General features: G+C 32.3%; 1 protein-coding gene across 1 annotated transcript in view; it reads left to right on the plus strand.

The window, feature by feature from the left end:
• Positions 1-21,348, plus strand: part of LOC145266464 (uncharacterized) — a 58,590-nt gene that overhangs the window by 501 nt on the left and 36,741 nt on the right. The window contains exons 2-7 of the mRNA XM_080122147.1: positions 10,468-10,534; positions 11,164-11,203; positions 13,415-13,553; positions 17,137-17,214; positions 18,780-18,875; positions 20,961-21,131. Coding sequence (XP_079978273.1) covers positions 10,468-10,534; positions 11,164-11,203; positions 13,415-13,553; positions 17,137-17,214; positions 18,780-18,875; positions 20,961-21,131 — 591 coding nt within the window. The remainder of the gene's footprint in view (positions 1-10,467; positions 10,535-11,163; positions 11,204-13,414; positions 13,554-17,136; positions 17,215-18,779; positions 18,876-20,960; positions 21,132-21,348) is intronic.

Here is a 21,348-nt window from a genome sequence, read left to right on the forward strand (position 1 = left end):
GAATTTAAGAAAAGAAAAAAAGCATGCTCGGTTTATATTTTCATAAATTCCATCTCTTAAATTAAATTTTCATTCACAAAAATATTACCTATTTGTTTAAAACTTTCTATTTTAATTTCAGTTAACTAAAAATATTTCTATTAAAGTTTATATTGTCTATTTCGAACCGAGATATACATGTGTCTTTCATGTAATTGTAAAAGTCCATTTTATGTAATGAATTCAGTGCTTATGCATCTACGCTACCACGCTATTTTAAAAAAATAGTATTTTCAAGTTAGATGCAGTTTTTACGACATATTTGTTAAATTGTTAGGCGAAAGTACAGAATAGTTACAATACACCCTCCCCTCCCCATGTTAAGAATGAGTTTCTCTTAACCATAACCTTATTATTTCAGCGCGGTAACAAAGATGCATAAGTACGATCAAATTCTTTTAGAAAAATAAACTTTTACATTAAATGTTAAGCAAAGAAATTAAAACAAAACTCTAAGGTTATTTAATTCCTCAATGTAAGTATAAAACTTATTCAATATTATAAATGAAATCTTATTTTTAAACTTTTAAAGACTAATTTCTAATCAATAATCGAACTGCTTTAAGTTTTTTTTAATCCAATTTTTTGTATATAAATATTAATCCAGAATCGCATGTAAACTTTAGAAATAAAATATCAAATTCTTAAATATAATTCCTACAATAGCATTTTAAAGTAATTCCTTTTTTTTCTTGGAAAATGAATAAAATTCAATTTTAAATAATAAAGATATAACTCTTTCAATATAAGTATTAAATAAGTTCAAGTAAAAATAATTAAACCTTAAACGTAAAAACTAAATTAGGATAAACATCATTAGGTTTATAAAAAAAAAAGAACCGTTCAATTCAAATTCTATGGAATCACAATAATTACAAGGAAAAGTTTATAATTTCGTATGTAAAGTTTTAAAAACTTTACATTATATATTCGTCATTTTTCAGTATAGACACCAAAACGAAAAAGTTAGCGCTTTTACGCTATCGGAACGAAATGTCGGAAATCGTAATACTAAATATCACATGAAAACAGTGGTATCTACGTATTCCTCGTATTTTTAAGTTGATTATATCCAAAAATTACGAAAATCGATAAGATAAAAAATTATTTATTAAAGAAAATAGAATTTTAAGAAAACTGTCGTATTTTCATATGTAAGACACGGGAGAGTTCAAAAGGGGGAGTAATTTTCCAGGTAAAACTCGCGGAGAATGCGCTGTTTTATATTTGTAAAAATGGAACAGAAATTTAAATTTCGTTGCGTTTTAATCTTTTTTAATTGTGCCCCGAAAAACGAAAGTAATCGAAAGAATAACCTTCAACAATCGTACTTTTTATATATAAAAAACGGAAGTTTTTTTTTTTTTTTTTTTTATATAAAAATAACATTTTATTAATAAAAACGAAATTAATTTTTAAACGAAAAAAAGTTAATTTTTCATACTTTTTTTGGTATTTTCTTTTAGGCACTTCTGCATGACAGTGACATGAGGCAAATGTGTATTTTAGTTTCAAGAACTGCCGATAGAAGGCGTGTGCCAGCCGAACAGGGGTCGATAACTCGTACCTTTCTAAAAGTTTGTGCAAAGACAATCCCTTGGAAGGGGGTTTTGAACAAATCCCTTGTAACTGTGCAAAACCACTATATGTCAAAAAGGTTTCAATGAAAATCAATCATTGAAAAAAAAAAGTATTAAAAAATTTCTATAAATTTTTATAAATAAAAACTTCTATATTAAAATTATATTTTGCTACATTGACAAACAAAAATTATATCTTGATATGTTTGTACAATTTTACTGTGAAAAAAAAAAAAAACAGACTAATTCTTTAACCTCTATAAATGTTTCATGTTTTTAAATTTTGATATGTTTATACAATCTTTCTGTAAAAAAAAATCATTCTTAAACCTCACTGTCATGCAGAAATGCCTTTTTTTTTTTCTTTTTTTTTTTTTTTTTTTAATAGGTTTTTGGGTATGCTTACAGCGAATAAACACAGCTACCTCCCCCATATTAAGAACGGCTTTCGGAATAGACACCCCCAAACCTTGTCAGCATACCTGAAAACTTATAAAAGTTGACCTGTCAAATGTGAACGATGAGTTGGAAGTAATGTAAAAAGTGTACCGAATTTAAACCTTAACGAATTTAAATTTCCATTCATTTTTACAACAACCGTCTTTAATAATTCAGTGATATTCAGGTAATTTCGACTGCATAATTTGGAAGCTAACATTGTCATTTATTAGAATTGACATTAAAATCAGTAGAAACTATTGGTTTTTACCTGAAAACTATTTATCGACCACACTTCATTCTGATAGTGTAGAAGCGCTAAAAAATGTTAAAAACAAAACAAATAAATGTGACTATCAGAATACCCTAGCCAAATCACCGTTAAAAAAATTGTCCGTGTCCATCAAACTTAAACACCAAAAACGAAATGAAACGTAATTTATTTATTTATTTTTTTTGCTGTACTTATTTTTTTAGTCCAGGTACGCGTTTACTAAAAAAGATGTATTTCCCCAATTATTATTTTAGTACGAACGAATTACTATTTCGTTATCTTTCTCACTAAAATGAAATAAAATTGTTAATCCTTTATTTTTCTTGTGCGTACTTGAACAGAATTCACTGAAAATGAAACAAAATAACTGAATAAAAAAACAACACTAAAGCAGCAAATAAAATAACATTAAATTGATGTTAAATATTTATATGTAGGAATAAATGAGTAATTCATTCTTACTAAAATAATAACAGGGTAAAATACGTATGTAAAAAATAAAAAAATTAATTTTATTTCATTTTAGTAAGAAAGATAACGAAATAGTAATTCATTCTTAATGTCGAAAATTTAATTTCAACTCTGATGGACTGGATGCTCCAAGATGGGGCTGATATAAAGGATTGTGAAATGATTATTTTGCAACCCCAACTCTGGAGTTGGTTAACACCTAGATGATGACGGATGACGTGTTGACTCTGTGGTGAGTTGCTGGACAAGCTCAGAAAGGAACCAACGTCCGCAATGTACCTCCTTATGTCAAGACTCTGTATGGTACATGTACGTCGGCAACCAACTGATGATAAATGAAATGCTAGCACCCTACATAACATGAATAAACCCTAAACCCTAAACCTACATAACATGAATAGGCGCAATGTAAGAAGCTATAAGCAGACAGGGAACACCGCAAAACAGACGATGTCGCCACCCTCAGAACTCTATGGAATGTTACTGACATGCCCACGGCACGTTCAATATATGTCCAAGGAACAGCACCTCCCACCACTTCTCCCAGTACATATACGCTAATCATTCCTTATAGATATAAAATGGTAGTCAAAGATGCCTTAGGCTAGAACCAACCCTCTCGGATCTCCAATCCCCTCTAGGCATTAGTGCTTCCCTTATTTTTTGAACATTACTAAAATAATAACAAGGGAGAAACATCTTTTCTAGTAATAATAAAAATAAATTTTGTTTCATTTTCTGTGATTAAGTTTGGAAGCAGACAATCTTTTTAGCAGTGATTTTTACCAGGGTACAAAAAACAAATATAACAAATGTTATCTTGGTTGTTATCGTCACAACGATGTTAACAAACGGTTCCCCAGTTCGATACAAAACACCTGATGAAGGCCGAAGGGCAAAACGGACGAAACGTGACGATAACAACCAAGATGAGGAAGTCAGTCCAATCTCAATCAATAAAAACACCTCATCTCAAAAATACAGACAATTAATAATGAATGTTACTAAAGACAAGTTGCTCTTCTACTTATCTGGATAAACATTTTGCAGTTTAACTTATTTTAAAACGTTTGTTCACTTTGAAACACAAGTAATGCTAACAAGAAAAAAAAAGGTACTTATGCACTTTTGTTACTGTGTTAAAACAATATTATTTTGAAAGTCATTTTTAACAAAAAATGGTATTGTGAAACTTAAATTTAACCTGAAAAAAACAATTTAAAATAGCATGGTAACAAAAGTGCATAAACACTGAAAAAAATCACTGACATAAGACGGTCATCGAGTCTTGATAATCCTTCAAGAATAAAAAAAAAAAAAATTAAGTGGGTTTTTATCAGTATTTTGTTTGATTTTTGATCGATTATGAAGAGTTTCCGTGTGGTCCTTATGGCGACCATGATTATTTTCCATTCCAATTGAACAGTGAATGCAACTTATCTAGGTAGGTAGAAGAGTAACTTATCTTGCCTTTGGTAACATTTATTTGTTACTAGCATTTCAGCCTGGTGTTGCCTGGGTGTTTGCAGGTATATGTTGAAAAAACAAAAAAAAAAGTGGTAGAAGGAAGACAGGCTCGAACCCGTACTGCGAAGGAGGAAAAGAATGGGAAAAAACGTGACGTCTTTGCTGTTACGACCACTGCCAAACCGGAAGTGACGTAGGTTTAAATTAAGGCTAGACAATCGAAAAGAAGGGATGACTTTTGAAAATATTGGTGAAAAAACGACCCTTCCCTGTAGAAAAGTACCCAGTTGAGGGTGAAGAAATTAATGTTTTTAGCCAGTTTTTCGGTATTTGTCATCTGAAGGGTCGAGCTTCAAAATGATACTGATATTGTGAAAATCTGTCGCCTTTGTTGAAATTTTTAGGCAGACATGCAAACATACATGCATACATACATTTATATATTAGTAGCTCAAATTTTCGACCCAAACCGATTAAAAAGCTTGCCCTATCTCTGAATACCCTTTATGTAAAATTTCAAATATTTAGACCAGAAATTGTCTGAGTAATTTGGTAGAGGCCGCAGAGGTCAAATTTTTAAAAACTTTGACCCCTTAACATTTATTGTTTTGGGCTCAAATCAAGTTATTATGTCCAAGGAATCCATCCATAGCCTTGAGCCCCTAAGGGCCATAGGTCATCTACAACTTTGTAGATGCTTTTGTAGCTACTAAATTCTTTTTATAAGGTGAGGGTACTGGGGCCACGCTCTACCTTCGCAAAAGGTACATACAGCAACTATCTGGTACTGGCCAGGCTCAACGTTGCTTAACTTCGATGATCTGGCGAGAACCGGTGTGTCAACGTGATTATGCCGTACTTGTCCAAGGAACCTATATCTAAAATTTCAAGTGTTTAGACCCAAAATTGGCAGAGGAGTTTGGTAGAGTTCTCAAATGTTAAATCGTTGAATTAACAGCCAAATTTCTGGCCGAAAACTGATTACAAAGATTTTCTTAAATCTCCATACCCTGCATACCAAATTTCAAGTCTGTAGACTGAAAATTAACAGTTATTGTGTAGAGAAATATGCGCGCACACACACACACACACACACACACACACAGACAGACAGGCACTTTCACTTTTATAGATATATAGATCTATATTTTTGATTACATTTTCATTTTGTTGCTTATATTGCAAAATAACATATTTGTTAGTCACATGTTTTCTTATACAAAAACAAGAATGAAAATAAACCTACAGATCAATCAAATTCATCAAATCAACTTTAAACAATGACCATTTATATTTTTATTTTAGAAAAATATTTTTCTTTGTATGGAATTAAAAGTAAACTGATTTTTTTATGAATGAAAATATTTGTTTTTACTTGAAAGAGATCACAACCTCATAAGAAAAGACTTTGACCTTGAAAATGCTTTTAACCATAAATATTTTTACTATTTAGTAATTTTTTTTTATGTCAAATATAATCAAGACTAACTCTCCTAATCAGACATTGCCTAAGTCTTTACTTTCATTAGTGGTTTATGTGCCACCTGAAATTAAATGAAATTTGTACATTTTAGTTGATATGGACATTTTTTTTTTTTTTTCATTTTTGAAGAACTCTACTTGGAAGAGAGGCAATTGAAGATCACAAAAAGTCACACACTTTCCAATAATGACTGTTCAAAACTCTTTATAAATCTTGATTGTTTATTGCTAAAATTTAATTTAAAGAAAAGTTCTTTTCATTCATTTCATAATTTTGAGAGAAATTGTTCATTAAAAAGTTTGGAAAAAAAAAGTAAATTCATTTTCATAGGAAACTTGAATATTTTCGGAGAAATTCTTTGAAAGACTTTAAAATTGTCTTGAATTGTCTTCCTGTTTTGAATGGAGTTCTTTAAAAGTGAAAACAAAATATTGTCCTCAGTAACTGAAATACACAAGTGCCAAAAGTTATTTTGATCATGAATAAATGTAAAAAATATTTTGCGTCCACTTGAAAAAAAATGGTAGAAAATTGACCATTTATTTCTTGCACTCCGTCAAAGTAAACTGGTTGCAATGATTTTAAAAATATAAAAAAATTTTGCATCCCCAACTTTTTCATATCTTCATTGAGCTAGAAAAGGCTTTTGACAGGATGCCAAAAATAAAAAAAAAAAGCTATCTTGTTTCAGAAATTAATAAATGCATTTTCCAAACTTTACTTAGAAATCGACCATATCCGTGACCTTTGTGGGTATGTTTTCTGTACCTCTAGAAATAACAGAAGTGCACCAGGGATCAGTACTTCACCCACTTTTATTCATTAAAAACCTGCAGAAATGCTGCTACGTTGGAGATTCTATATGCACATGATGTTGTTATCAGTGCACCCAGTGTAATTAGAATCATGTACAGCATGGAACAGTTGGAAATCGGTGCTTAAAAGAGTTAAGGGTTTAATATGACAAAGACAAAGCATATATTTGATGCTAAAGAGATGACATTTGTTCCACAAGGCAAATATTCATACAACAGTTCTAAGCTTGGAACTGACTCAAACTCTATTAAATGCATAACATGCATTAGTACAATGTGTATGTCATGAAGTTGCAAGAAAAACAGACCTTTTTATGAATATTTGGGTGATTGTGCAGTATAGTTAACAGGAAAAAATTGAGGAGGGAGGATAATCTATTGATCTGCGTAACTTTTCCATTTTTAAAATTTTTTTTATTGTTGCCTTTAGATTAAACATGGCCACCATATTTTACTTAATGCGAAGTCTCGATGTATGTTTAACAAACAAACAATAGTTAATAATTGCCGTTAATTCGTCAGAAACTTTATTTTCAATTGATCTGTATGCTTAATCCAATTGAATCTCTGGCGAAAGCCAAGTATCTGATTTGGCAATCAGTGGCTTCAAACTGTCTTGTCTCTGCATCTATGGATAATCTACTGCAAACAAGTTCTCACAACAGGGATATACTTGCGACTGGAGATTGCTGTTACATTTACTCTTAAGATACTCCATACGTTCTTTCTTGCTCCTCTCGAACATATGAATTCAGTATGGAGTCCACAAAAACTGTTTTATTCCCAGTCATCACCAAACTAGGATGATCATGAAACACAGAAAGGACTTTGATGCAGGAAGAAACCCAGGTGCTAATAATGTACTCTCTTTTCAAGTATAACATTAATATAGCCTCTCAGAAGTCAGATTCTGATACGATCCACATGATGCCTAATATCATCTCTACCACAGAGGTCTGAATACTAACTCGGTCTTCATGGAGTTTTCTTTGCTCTTAAATGATTGTGCCAATATATTGCTCCTTACCTGGGAACCTATCTTCCATATCTGGCCTGTGTCTGCTTGAAAGGTTCGGTTCTCAATCAAGTGTCATTATTGTCTGCAACCCCAGCATTAATACTGATGTTAAAGATGACTCTTTTTACAACAACTTGCAGGCTAGTGTTGACTGCTGCATACCTTTGAGTGATCTTTGAATTATTGTGATTGGAATATCTGCACAGGCATAGGCGACATCAGCAAGTCATAGTCTTGAATGATTAAAGACCAATGTGATAATTATAAAAGATATATCAACTTTACTACAGCAAACTGATCGTATCGATCATGAATTTTCAATATTCCTGGCAATTCTTACCATGATGGTGTCACAGCTAACCACTTTGACCACTTTCTTGTTAAACGTTGCTGGTCATCAAGCTTCCTTAGTTATCAAGTGCTCTGAAGTGCAAAAACCCAATGGTGAATATGTCTAAAAAACGAGCAACAGTACATTTCAAGACTATCAAGTTGTGTGATAAGCTTCCCTGGTATGACATTTTGAAACTGAAAAATAAACAGATAATGCATACTACAATGATCTTGAATAACACCAATCTGAAAATGCCACCTCAGATAAACTTTGAGATACGGAATCTACAACCTGTGATGTCTGAGACACTTAAAACCACTGAGCAAAAAGACAAATATTACATCTCGGGCCAACTAATTGAAATTGCTGAAGAAGCAAATCAAGCCTGTTGCAACAAATCTACAACTTTGGAAAACTGCATCATGAAACTACCCGTTCTGCATGTGCTGATTGAAATATATTTTGGAGGAAAATGGTTGAAAACCTCAACACCTCATCTGCTAGAGAATGGTTGAAAACCTCAACACCTCATCTGCTAGAGAGATCACTTTGCTAATTGATGATGCAGCAACTGCAGCCTGATCAGTGTTTGCTAAGATACTTGCTTCAATTTCTCTAATAAGTAAATAATAAAGTAACACAGCCTGGGTGTTTGTAGGTGTGTGTGTTTTTGGGTAAATGAAAAGAAAAGTCGTTGGCTGGGTGTCCCGGGTGTTTGACGAGTTAATGATGTCAACTTTGAGTGCGGAACAGTGTTTTATTTACCGCGAGCCTGTTCGCTTCTTTTTTTATACGAAAAAGCTTAATGCACATGTGGCGATCGAAAATTGTTGAATATTTATCTTTTCAAAGTCGGGCAAATTAAATAAACAGGCGACCTCGGTTGTTAACTCGTAGATATCATTTAGGCGCGATATAAAAAGTTTTAAGAAGTTGTGAGGCGACTGATAGGTTCTTGGAAAAAAGCCTTTCTTGGACATACACGAAAACGCACACACACACACACACACACACACACACACACACACAAACATTATTTATAGACTAGCGGGAGGTACCCGGCGTTGCCCGAGTGTTTGGAGGTGTGTGTTGGGGGAAGGGAGGTAGATCAAAACAACCTTGTTTTAAAAAAAAAAAAAAAAAAACGTTGGCCGGGTGTTTGGAGGTGTAAAAGAAAAAAAGTGTTAGTAGAAAGGTAGGCTTGAACCCTGAACCTTTGACACTGAGCTGGAAAGGAAATGGAAAAAAAAAATCTGCGACCTAACCATCTCGACCACGGGAATAGATGAACTGATGACATTTATAAAGCAAAATTAACAGGTGCGAGAACGTTAAGTCACGTGATTTTTTACCTAGTTTTGCGCTGGAAACCAGTTTCTGTTTTCCCCGCTATGCGGCGATCTAAAATTATCTTGAAAATAGCTTGTAAAAGTCGGGTAAATTAAAGATAGCCGCGACCCGAGTTCCTTAGTCGTATTTAGACAGCATATAAAAAGTTTTAAGGAGCGAACCAACCGAGAATCACGGCAAAAAAAAACTTTTGTAGACATACAGAAAAAGCGAACACACATACATACGTACATTTTCGCTTATATATATCATACAAGGGAGACAACTCCAAGGGAAGGGTTTTATGTGAAATTACCTCCCTTGGGCTGGGCAAATTTTTTTAATGTTTTTTTTTTTTTTTTTTTGGAAATAGACTTCGTAACCTCGTAGGGGATGTCTTTTTCTATTCCCTGCAACCTCTTTCTCATAGAAGAGATGTTGCGAGTTTGTCTGCTTTATCGTTATTTCCATGGCAAGTGCTCGACTGAGCTCCAATCTATGGTCCCCTCTCGCCAAACTTTCACAAGAAACACCCGTCTAGCAGAAAACACTATTAATAATTTCCCCCATTCTTTATCTGTGTTTAAACCTGAATGTAGATTCCATGAACAAAGCTTCTTTCTTAGAACTGCATGCCTATGGAATTGTCTTCCGTTTTCCTGCTTTCCAGCTGACTACAATATGATTGTCTTCAAGTCCAACGTAAACAAGTTTTTGATGAGCCGTTCCATATAAGTTAACAAATTTACCAAATTTCCATTACTAATGAGTACTATATTGTCCAATAGTCTACTGTACACTCTTTAACCCTTATCCTTGAGTGGCCTCTTGGCCTTGATAAGTGGCGATGCCTATGTAAAAAAACAAAAGAAATCTCTAGGTAGGTCATAGGTTGTAACGATAGAAACGTTGTGCCAATAATACCCAAAATGAGAATAATTGTGCGAGTTAGCAAGACAGTACAAACGTGTAGAGTGACAATTAAAATTAAAATTCATTGATGTTCAACATGGTATAGATTTGTGAATGGATATGCAAATTAGTTTTAAGTAAAAATGCAAATGGTTTTCTGAGATTTTATATAAATTCTCTAACTTTTACTTTTATAGGAAACATGCAAACATCACACACGCACATTCAGTTTTATATAGAGATTTTACAAACCTAACAGGAACACAATATTAACCATTTTTTTTTTTCTTTTTTTTTTTCTTCTTAGGTTTGTAAATATTTCCTGTGTGGATTTTGTCCTCATGAGTTATTTGTTAACACAAGAGCAGACCTTGGTAAGTTAAATTAATTTGTTTTTAGTTTTGTGTAGCATGCAAGAAGTATAAGACCATGAAGAGAGATGAACACTTAGATGTGGAATAAATATATTCGAATGGCGAGGCGATTGAAGTGATAGCATTGGAGCAGAAGAGGGAGCTGGTGCTAGTGTGATAGTTATGAATGGATGGAATAACTTTGAAGAACTGCTGTTGATAATAAGAAGTGTCTGTCAAGTATGCTGTATAATGACATGGAAGTGAAACCTGCCCAATGAAGGTTGAAGACATTTGTTGCATGAAAAGAAATGATATTAGAATATGATGTGTAATTTTAGTGTTAAAGACAGGCTTCGATGTAATGATCCTCGAGGAAGTACTATGCTTTGGACAGTGTAGAGATAGGTATACAGAACAACAGACTTTGTTGTTTTGGTCATAAAGAATGGATGAGTTTTTACGTTTGGTGTAGAACTGTTGAGTTACCAGATAAATGTCAAGAAAAACCTGGGGGGAATTTGTGAAAAGAAGCTGATTAAAAATCGGGTCGTGTGGAAGTCAAATGGATGTTATGATGAGTTCAATTTCTTGAATGTTGTGATTGTTTATTACTGTTTAACTTAAAACTCATTTTAATTTATTTACAGGGAATTGTGAAAAGATCCATGATGATGTTTTAAAAAAAGAGTAAGTATTTTTACGGAAATTAAGTAATTGTATTCTTTTTACTAATAAGTCATTGTAAACATTGCTGTTATCTTAAATTGTCGCTTAAAATCCCTTAACAAGATCTTTGTTAACCACTCTCCAGACATATACTTAAAATTTATACAGCTATGGTATGACCACACTAACCATCATCAGTCTGGAACCCACATCTTGTTCACATGTTCGTATAACCAAGTGAACATTCACCATTAGAAACTTGTCATATTTTGAATGCCTTGCTCCAACTTTTAGTAAATTATTTGGTAAACATCTATAATTATTAACCACTTTGCCAACAATAACTTGGAGCATTTTGTGTCTACACATGTTGGCAAGCTTAACGATTCAAAACGCAGCACGGCATGTTGGTTTTTGTAAACTTTTTTTCACACTTGGAATGAATGAAACCTGCAATGAACTCCATTGGTTTGTTGCTTACTGAGGCACTGAATTTTTTTTTTTTTTTTTTTTTTTTGCTTTCCAAAATTTTCCTAAACTATACCAAAACTACTGCTCCATGCTTTTTTGATGACTTATCGTGCACCTGAGCACTATATATATAAATGATTCTATCATTATTAGCAAGGCTAAAAGCTACTCTAGAATCAGGCTTTAATGAATAGATTAACAGTTAAATGATGACTATTATGAAAGGATTGAAAATAATAAATGGAATGAATAAAATCTGACATCTCTAAGACGTCAGATTTTATTCATTCTATTTCTACCAGACTTGTTTATGACAAGTATTTATTAAAGACTATCACTATCATTCTGTAGCACTCAGAGAAGCAATCTTTTGGCAACATGTCCCACGAATATAAAATTGTTGGAAAAAAACTCTGTTTGATTTTCTAATAGGTTTTATTTATTTTGCATTTAATTTGTCTTGTCTTTTGATTTAAATGACTAAATTTTTTTAATTTTTTTTATTTTTTTATTTTTTTTTTTTTTGTTAAAGAAAGTATATTTTGAATTTTAATTATTGCAGTATTGTTTGGTCATTAAATTATTAATTAAACTAGATTGTCCAAAAACTAAAACAGATTACGTTATGGTATAAATGTTTTAATTTTCTAATTCAAAATTAAGTCTGTCATATTTTTAAGTTAGACCTATATAGCAATGCATATAACAAATTGATTCTTTCATTTATGTAGATTATCAGATTGATATTTACAATTTGAAATTCAAATCGATTACTTACTCTGTATTTGACGCAATATTTCCATTAGTAAGACACAAGTACTGACACACGTTGCTAACTTTCATTGTTTATGTTCATTTGTTAATCATGTCACTGTGTTGCAAATAAATAAAATGAAAATCACCTCCATAATCTGTTGTTGGGTAGAAATGTGCATTTTACATTTTCATTTCTATTTTAGGCCGTCTGTGTGCTTTGTGAATGAAAGATCAATCTACTTTTAAAAATGGTTTTCATTTTCTATATTCAGCTTTTTTATAGTCATGATGACTATATTCCTTTCCGTTTGTTCTGTAATTACAGGTTCTGCTATTGATAATTCTGAAAAAATATAAAATCAAATAATATTCTGGCCATAGTAAGAATATATCTACCCAAAATAGAACATTAATGACGATATTATATAATCATTCTTCAAAAATTCAACAGCAACAAATATTATTTTGTATATGTTTCAGAAATTTTTAATCTTATCAGCATGAAAGAAATCACTTTATTACAGGTTAAAATAACAATGTAATCATTAAAAATTATCCAACATCCAGAAACAATATTTTTCTTACTACTTTTAATGGACGTCCAAATTTTCAGAGTCAAATGTCTATATATATATATATATATATATATACTCACAGAATAATGCATTCACTTTAGAAAAAATGTATATAGTTTCAGTTTGTAATAAGTTTTATGAAATTTTATATTTTAATAAATGATGCTTAATTTTTACTTGAAAAAAAATTAGTAATTTTCAACTTTAAAATGTTTATTGGTGCAATATTCTCTATCTCGTATTTGGAATGTTTCATTTTAGATATTCCACTCTTTGTTCCTCCCTGACGTTGACAAGTCTTTTTCATTCTATTTTCATTCCCCCCTCCCCCTCCCTATGCACCAACAAATGCAAGTAAGATAACAAGAAAAAAAACAAAAAAAACTTGTGAAAATAATTTCAGTTCAAATGAAAAAGTTTTTCTTTCCAGATATACAAGAAGTAGCCGTTTTGAAAAAATGGGTTATGAAGAAGAATTTATGAGATTTCTTCAAACTTTAATTTCTGATGTGGAAAGGAGGATTCGACGAGGACATCAACGTTTAGCTTTAAATAGTACCCAGGGAACGGTAAATGCTATTTACGTTACCTTTTCATGTTTTTTTTTTCTTTTTCATGACTATATCTGTAAGAAAAAAAGCAGCTATGCATTTTGAAGAATAGAACAGTTTTTTTTTTTTTTACTGAATCACCATATATCAAGGCTAAAAGCACTCAGGGCTAACACTTATAGATTGACAATTGAATGATTGAATGCTATTAGAATACTGAAAATGTTCACATACCACCCACTCAAAGCAGCTGATCCAGAAAAGAGCAAATCTTCCTGCTTTGTCAGAAATATAAGAAAATTGCAGAAGCAACCTTGTAATTCTTACTTCCAATTTATTTGGAGAATGTGATAACGAGTGTGCCCCTTAGTTATTGCTCCCAGGTTCAATTTGGTCAAAGTGGTAATATCTTTTCGGGTGATCAGGCTGTCTGAAATGTTATGGGTTTTTTGGTACTAGTGCATTTATTGATCCATGCTGAAATGTTATTTAGAAAGCCATTATTAACATGGGAGGGTGTTTAGTACCTATTCTGTACTTAAACCTTACAATTTAATAAAAACAAAACTTTAAACTTAAATACTATTTTTACATGGTAGTCACCACTTATCAAGGCCTGGAAGCTACTCGGGGATAAGGGTTATTGCGTGTACAGTAATCAATGGGATAATATCGTGGTAATCGTTAGTAATGGTCTTAAGGGGGTGGTTTATCAGGAATTTGTTTATGTTGGACTTGAAGATATCCAAGTTGTAGTCAGGTGGGAAACAGGCAAACGGAAGAGAGTTCCACAAGCATGCACTTCTAAGAAAGAAGCTTTGTTCATGGAATCTATTTGATTTAGGCACAGATAAAGAGTGGAGAAAATTATTGACAGTGGTTTCAGCTAGATGGGTGTTTTTCATGAAAGATTGGCGAGGGAGGGGAGCAGAGATTGAAGCTCAGATGAGCACTTGCCATGGAAATAACGATAAAACAAAGACAGGCTCACAATGTTTCTTTTTTTCAAGGAAGAGAAAAGGACATCCCCCACTAAACCACGAAGCTTATTTTGTACTCTGTCAAGGCTTCTACCCAGATGTGGCAACAGTACTTCATCCTTGGACGTACTTGGCTTTTCTATAAAGAATTGCATCATTAGTGAGATATCTTCTGGAGCGGTAGAAGGATCCCACCATTTTTCCAGTGACCTTGGCAACAGACTTGTTCCATTTCAGATCAGGAGTAAAGGTTAATCCCAGAAGCTTGTCAAAACATGGAGCCTCCGCAAGACGAGAACCATCCATTTCAATTGATGCCAGATGGGGATCAAAGCGTTTATGATGTAAAGATAAAAGCTTAGTTTTAGATGCATTGAAAATAACCAGCCACCTCTTTCCCCACTGTACCACATGCTCAAAATCAGAGGAGAGAGAATCAGAGAGAACTTTGTCATTTACGGCCTTTGATGTGTTGCCATAGATGGTCATGTCATCAGCATAGGTGTCAACGAATGATTTAAGTATGTGTTTTGGGAGATCATTAATGTAGATCAGGAAGAGACTTAGGCCCAGGATGGACCCCTGAAGGATTCTAGCATTAATACTGTGGGCCTCTGATTTCTGCTCATCAACCACTACTCTTATGAACCTATCAGAGAGAAATGATTTAATAATTGAGAAAACATTTCCAGTTATACTATAGCTGGAAATCTTGTGAAGTAGGCCTTTGTATTATACTTTATCTAAGGCCTTTGATATGTCAAGAGCAATTGCCCTAGAAAGGAAGCCTTTGTCGAGAGATTCACTAATCCTATGAGATATAACCGTTAGCACATCTACTGTAGATCTAGTAGAACTGAAACCATATTGCATATAACTAAGGTTATTTCTGCTGAGGTGGCTGACTACTTTATTTAATATGGATTCCAGCAACTTACTCATGACACACAGAAGACTTATTGGTCTGTACTGAGAGAGAGATGACTTTTCACCTGAGTTCTTAAATACAGGGCATGCTGATGAGGTTTTCCAGGGTGTTGGGAAGCACTTCTCCTTAAGGCAACGCTTGAACAGTTTTGTAAGTATGAGGGCAGGTTCTGGTTGAAGCTTTTTCAACACTATAATTCAAAAAAATTTTTTTTAAATAGTGCGGATCAATAAACGTACTAGCACCGTTCTTTTTCTTGTTTTTATTTCCTTTGTCAAACTCTGTTATGAAAACTCCAAAACATTTTCTTTACAAAACCATCAAACCAAATACTATGAATTAATCTTTGGAGATATGAAGGATTTGAAACAGAAAGACTTTTCCAAAATTACTGGATTAAATAATCCAGAAATGGTTGATATGTCATAAAACAACCAGCCAACAAGCGTGGAGACTCGACCCCCCCCCAAAAAAAAAACCCCCCAAAAAACTGAGCTTCTTGTAAAATCAGTTGATGTGATTCCAAGGCATCTTTAAAAACTGATTGCAAATGCAGATAACCATATTGAATTTGAAATGATCAATCCTCTGCCCAATTCTGATTTTCATTAGTGATGTAAGAAACTATTTTCTTAGATCATTTATTGACATTTACAAAGATAACATTGTCTATGGTTGCACTTTGATTCTGATTTGAAGTGCTTCGTGCAATGGAGGTAAAAGTAGTTTGTTACATTGAATATCTTGAAAACAAACCTCTTTATTTTTAATTTTAAATATTTAAATGCATGGTTTGCTTCCATTGAAATGTTTCATTTCAATAATCTTCTAGGACTCACTTTTACTCCAGATCTAATATGAAACACTTACAGTCAATCTATTTCTAAAGTTGCTGAAAAAATGGTTGGATCATCCTATGACTCTAGAAAAAAGACATTGTTAGTCTTTCTCAACTCTGTTGTTATTTTTATGGAATCAATTAACCAAACTTCAATCTCTGGTTAGCCCTTAGGAACTTTTTTTTTTTTTTTTTTACTACCACTGTAGTAATTCTTTTTTTTTTTTTACTACCACTGTAGTAACTCTTTTTTTTTTTTTATTTTACTACCACTGTAGTAACTCTTTTTTTTTTTTTTTTTTTTACTACCACTGTAGTAACTCTTTTTTTTTTTTTTTTTTTACTACCACTGTAGTAACTCTTTTTTTTTTTTTTTTTACTACCACTGTAGTAACTCTTTTTTTTTTTTTTTTTACTACCACTGTAGTAACTCTTTTTTTTATTTTACTACCACTGTAGTAACTCTTTTTTTTTTTTTTACTACCACTGTAGTAACTCTTTTTTTTTTTTTTACTACCACTGTAGTAACTCTTTTTTTTTTTTTTTTTACTACCACTGTAGTAACTCTTTTTTTTTTTTTTACTACCACTGTAGTAACTCTTTTTTTTCCTCTGTGTGCCTAGTATTAAATAGAATTTCCATAAACAGTTTTTTCAAAACCTTTCCATTTGTGGAACACCTTGTCAACAGATTACTTCCATGACTACTGCAACAGACATCATCAACTCTGTTATCAATAAACATTTATCAGAAACGATTCCATTATTTTCAACTCTCTTTCAAAATTTATCAGCATTCAACTTAAATATTCAGGAAAAACAATTTGTCACAGAAATCTGTTTATCTTTTTTTCAGCCAACCAGTAATGCAGCTGCATTAAAAGAAGAAAAAGTAGCCATGTTAACAGAACGAATTAATGAATTGGTCCAACAGGTAACACTTTTTTTTTTCATTTAAACTATTTTTAAGCAAATTTATATAAATCTTTACAAGATAGTAGATAAAGGAAGGGGTGCGAAAGTAACTCATTTCCATCTACTCCCACTCTCCTCATGAACACTGGGAAAAATTAAAGATATAATCCACTGTTTTGTTGGCTATTAATCTACCTACTTCCTTTTTAACCTACATTCAATTGTAAAGGATAGGACATTTTAGTTTATGTATTAAATAGTGTCATCATTTTGTACTTGCCATTCTGGATCAATCGGTTAGTGCATTAAACTTGCAAAGGTCATAAGTTTGAAACTCATCCGAGACAGAATTTTATTTTGATCTTGTCCCAAAATGAATATAGACCTTTCAAGTTACAATATTAAACAAATTTAGTTTTATTTATAATTTTTTTCTATAATCTGTATAATTTATGGAAATTAGGACCCTAAGTGATGCTGGGTAGCACTGCTAGTTGTTTATCATATTGCACAAATTGTTATGCCCCACTTTTCTGAACATTTAACCTAAATATCTGGTGTTAACAAGTTTGCTGTTACAAATGTAGAATTGGAATATTTCTATAGAGGATCCACAAGTTGCAAAGTTCAGTCAGCAGGTTGACCAGTCAAATCCATGAAAATTCGCCTCTTTCTGTTTTCTCATAAAATATACATTTTGGTATTTTGGATTATGTTATAATACCCTAACCTCTCTGTAAAAGAATACAAAATTATTTGAAAATAAGTTCTGCTTAGATCCTCTCTGTCACTGTCTCCCGACTTGGACCCCCTCAGTCACTGTCTCCCAATGTACCTCCTCCCCCACCTTTGCTTTTAGTTTATCCTTCGTCTTAGAACTGGATTTGTTGGTGTCTTGTTTAACTCCACCCTATATGAAGTCAAAAGTTGCTGTCAAGTTAGCTGGAAGGTCAGATATGTGAAGTGTAGTGTTCTCTGACATCCAGGCCATATACGGCATAATCATGCTGACACACTAATTCTTGTTAGATCACTGAAGTTAAACAACGTTGAGCCTGGTCATTACCAGATGTGTGACCAATTTGGAAATACCAAGCACTGTATGTAGGAGGACGTCGACACCTCCCTGCAAGAGTTGCAAAAACCTGACGTCATCTGGGAACTGTTTGTAAATTTCATACTCCCATGAAATTTCCTCCTTCAGAAGAAGCCGGTTAAACTGTCTTTAGGATTAGTGCTGCAGTTTCATATAGTGACAAACTCTGATAAATGCATTTGTCTCTGATGTCACCTTATAATCAAATTTTGAATCTTTCAATATCTTTCTGGCCTTTTTTTTTTTTTTTTATCTGCGATGGTGGTGGTTTAAGATCTGCATATGTCTTGGCACCGATTCTTTTCTATAAACTCTTACATATGTGTTCCGTAAAACATATTGCCACTGTTTATGTTAGCATTTGAATATCACCTGCACCTTGTGCATTCTTGAGACTCTTGAAAAGGTCAATATAGAATATAATAAATATTAATGATTTCTAAACAGATTTTTTTTTGTACTCTAATTCTTCTATTTTCTTTTTTCAGGCTGAAAATTTAGGTTGTGAAGGCAAAGTTGAAGAAGCACAAGGTGTGATGAAGTTATGTGATCAGTTGCGTGAAGAGCGTAAAGCATTGGAAAATGTAAGTACATTTCACATTTTTCTTGGTAAATCTAATACTGAATTGAAATGAAAAATAAACTTATATGCACTAAGAGTTAAAGTTTATATATAATACCCATTCCAGGACAAGTCATAAGTTGATTAAATATGTACCATCTACATATGTGCAAATATTTATTTATATGGTAAACTCGGTTTTAGTTGATATCAACCTGTAAGCTCAGATGGTAACGAATAAGGCTGAAGAGCAATATGTTTTGGTTTTGATTCTAATTGATGGCACCTAAATCCTGTTTTTTATACTTTTGAAATCACTACTATATATTGGGTACAGTATATTAGAGAATTGGCTCTATAATAAATAGAAGATTTCCATACGACCGGGCAATGCCGAGTGGCCTGCTAGTATAAAAGTGAGCTGTCTGTATGGAACGGTCTCTACTAAACTATTCTGTCAATTTTTGGTCTCTAGTCTTGAAACTAGATATATAGAGGATTTAGACCTAACAAATTTGATTTTGTTTTTAGCCGGGGAAAATAGCTACTAAGAGGTTAACATTGAACAAAAAAAATTAAAACTTGGCGTAAGTTGACTAAACGTGTTGCTTTTATGCATAAAATTAAGTTTGTTAATTTTGAATATTTTTTATCCATCTGTAGTTAGCTCAATGACAAATAAGGCTGGAGTGCTAAATGTTTTGGTTTGAATTCTATTTTTTTTACTTTTGAAATCACTACGATATATTAGGTACAATATAATAATAGAATATTGGCTCTATAATAATAAATATGAAATCTACATAAATTAAAATATATGTAAGCATATTTTACACCAGCAAACACAGGGCAGCCTATTTTGTCAGAAAAAACACTTTAAAATAAGTTATATTCAAAAACTTATCCTTGTAAGTAGGAAATTAACTTGGTGCATAAGTACATAAGTAGGCAATGTTTTCACCTGAAATGTGTTTAAAAGATCTCCACAAGGAGGCCTTCAGAGCACTAATAAAACAAAATTTCTAATCCCCTCTTCCATCTGTTTTATAAGTATTCAAATATGTCCTCAAATAATGCGAAAAACAAATCAACATTAAGACAAGTAGACGCAGAATTTTGATAAGTTGTTTTTTACTCTCTATTGGTATATGTGTTGCTTACTTTCTTTCTCTTCATGTGTATTTCTCTTCCTACTGCCACTATATACAACCATCTCATATGTAATGTCTTTAAAAAATCTTTACATTTCAAAACAAACTTTTAAATAACTCTTCTTTTTTTCAAATGCAAAACTTTTAAGTACTCTAAAAAGCAAACGTTTAGAATGAAATAAGGAACAGATTTTACATAGGTTTTAGTAACAAACATGAGAAAAATCGAGATAAAATTTTGAAGCCTCCAAAAACAAATTTAAGAGACAGTCAATTATGTCCTCGCAAAACAACGGCGCTTATTACAGAAGTAGTAGAAAACAATTTGTGTCCTATCGTTTTTGTGCAAAGACAATGACACTTTTTGTTAAAATTTTACAAAAGTCAGAGGTATTTAAATTTTCACAAAGGGCTTCCACACTCTCTTTGGTCCCTTTACATGAAATTAAATATAACTCTCATTACTCACTCTTATACTTATCAGATTTTTGCAAAATTCATAATGATCAGTGAATTAATTTAGGAGTGAATCCTGTGCATAGAAATATGTAAACTTATGCAAATAACTTTGTGACTCTTTGTAAATGGAGATTACCAATTTGAATTATTATATCAAGAAATGTAAAAAAAAAAAAAAATAAATTGTAAAAAAATTAAAATTAAAAGGAAAAATGTAAATTAGTTTATATAATTGTTTTTCCGTTATTAAATTACTCTTTAATGTTAAACTTGTGCTTACCTGCTATTGTTTAATTGTTTTTCATTTTTTCGTTTTAGCTATGTCACTTAATTTTTTTTCTTTTAAAAATATATCTTATTCTTTAAAATCTTATGTTCATAAAACTATTAATTGAAACCCTGTATATATGTCTTATGTTTCTGTAGAATTTTTATAACATGTAAAAGTTATTTTGATTGGATTGTGAGCTTTTTTTTTTTTTTTTTTTTTTTTTCAGAGCCGACAGATGAATCAAACTCCCGAGAGTGAGAAGACAATGGAAGTATGCAATGTGTGCGGCGCTCTGCTTGTGGTCGGTGACATCCAGCAACGCATTGACGAGCATATCATGGGAAAGCAACATTCCGGTTATGCACGAATTAGAACTTACGTGGAAGAAAGAAAACAAGTTAGTGAACACTTTCAAAGATTTTTCTTTTATACAGCCCCCCCCCCCCCCCATTATTTAGACCCTAGCAGCTTTTATATAAAAAGTGTTCAGCTAGTTACTTTTGGCAAAACTAGCCCATGTTCTAAAAATAAGAATTTCATTTCCAATCGATTTCATCAAATTTCATATTTAATTCGATGAGCAATTTTTGTTTTGATTACTAAATCATGGCGGG

This window comes from Euprymna scolopes, chromosome 41 (assembly GCF_053919585.1).
Source record: "Euprymna scolopes isolate OS-2025 chromosome 41, ASM5391958v1, whole genome shotgun sequence".
Taxonomy (NCBI): Eukaryota; Metazoa; Mollusca; class Cephalopoda; order Sepiida; family Sepiolidae; genus Euprymna; species Euprymna scolopes.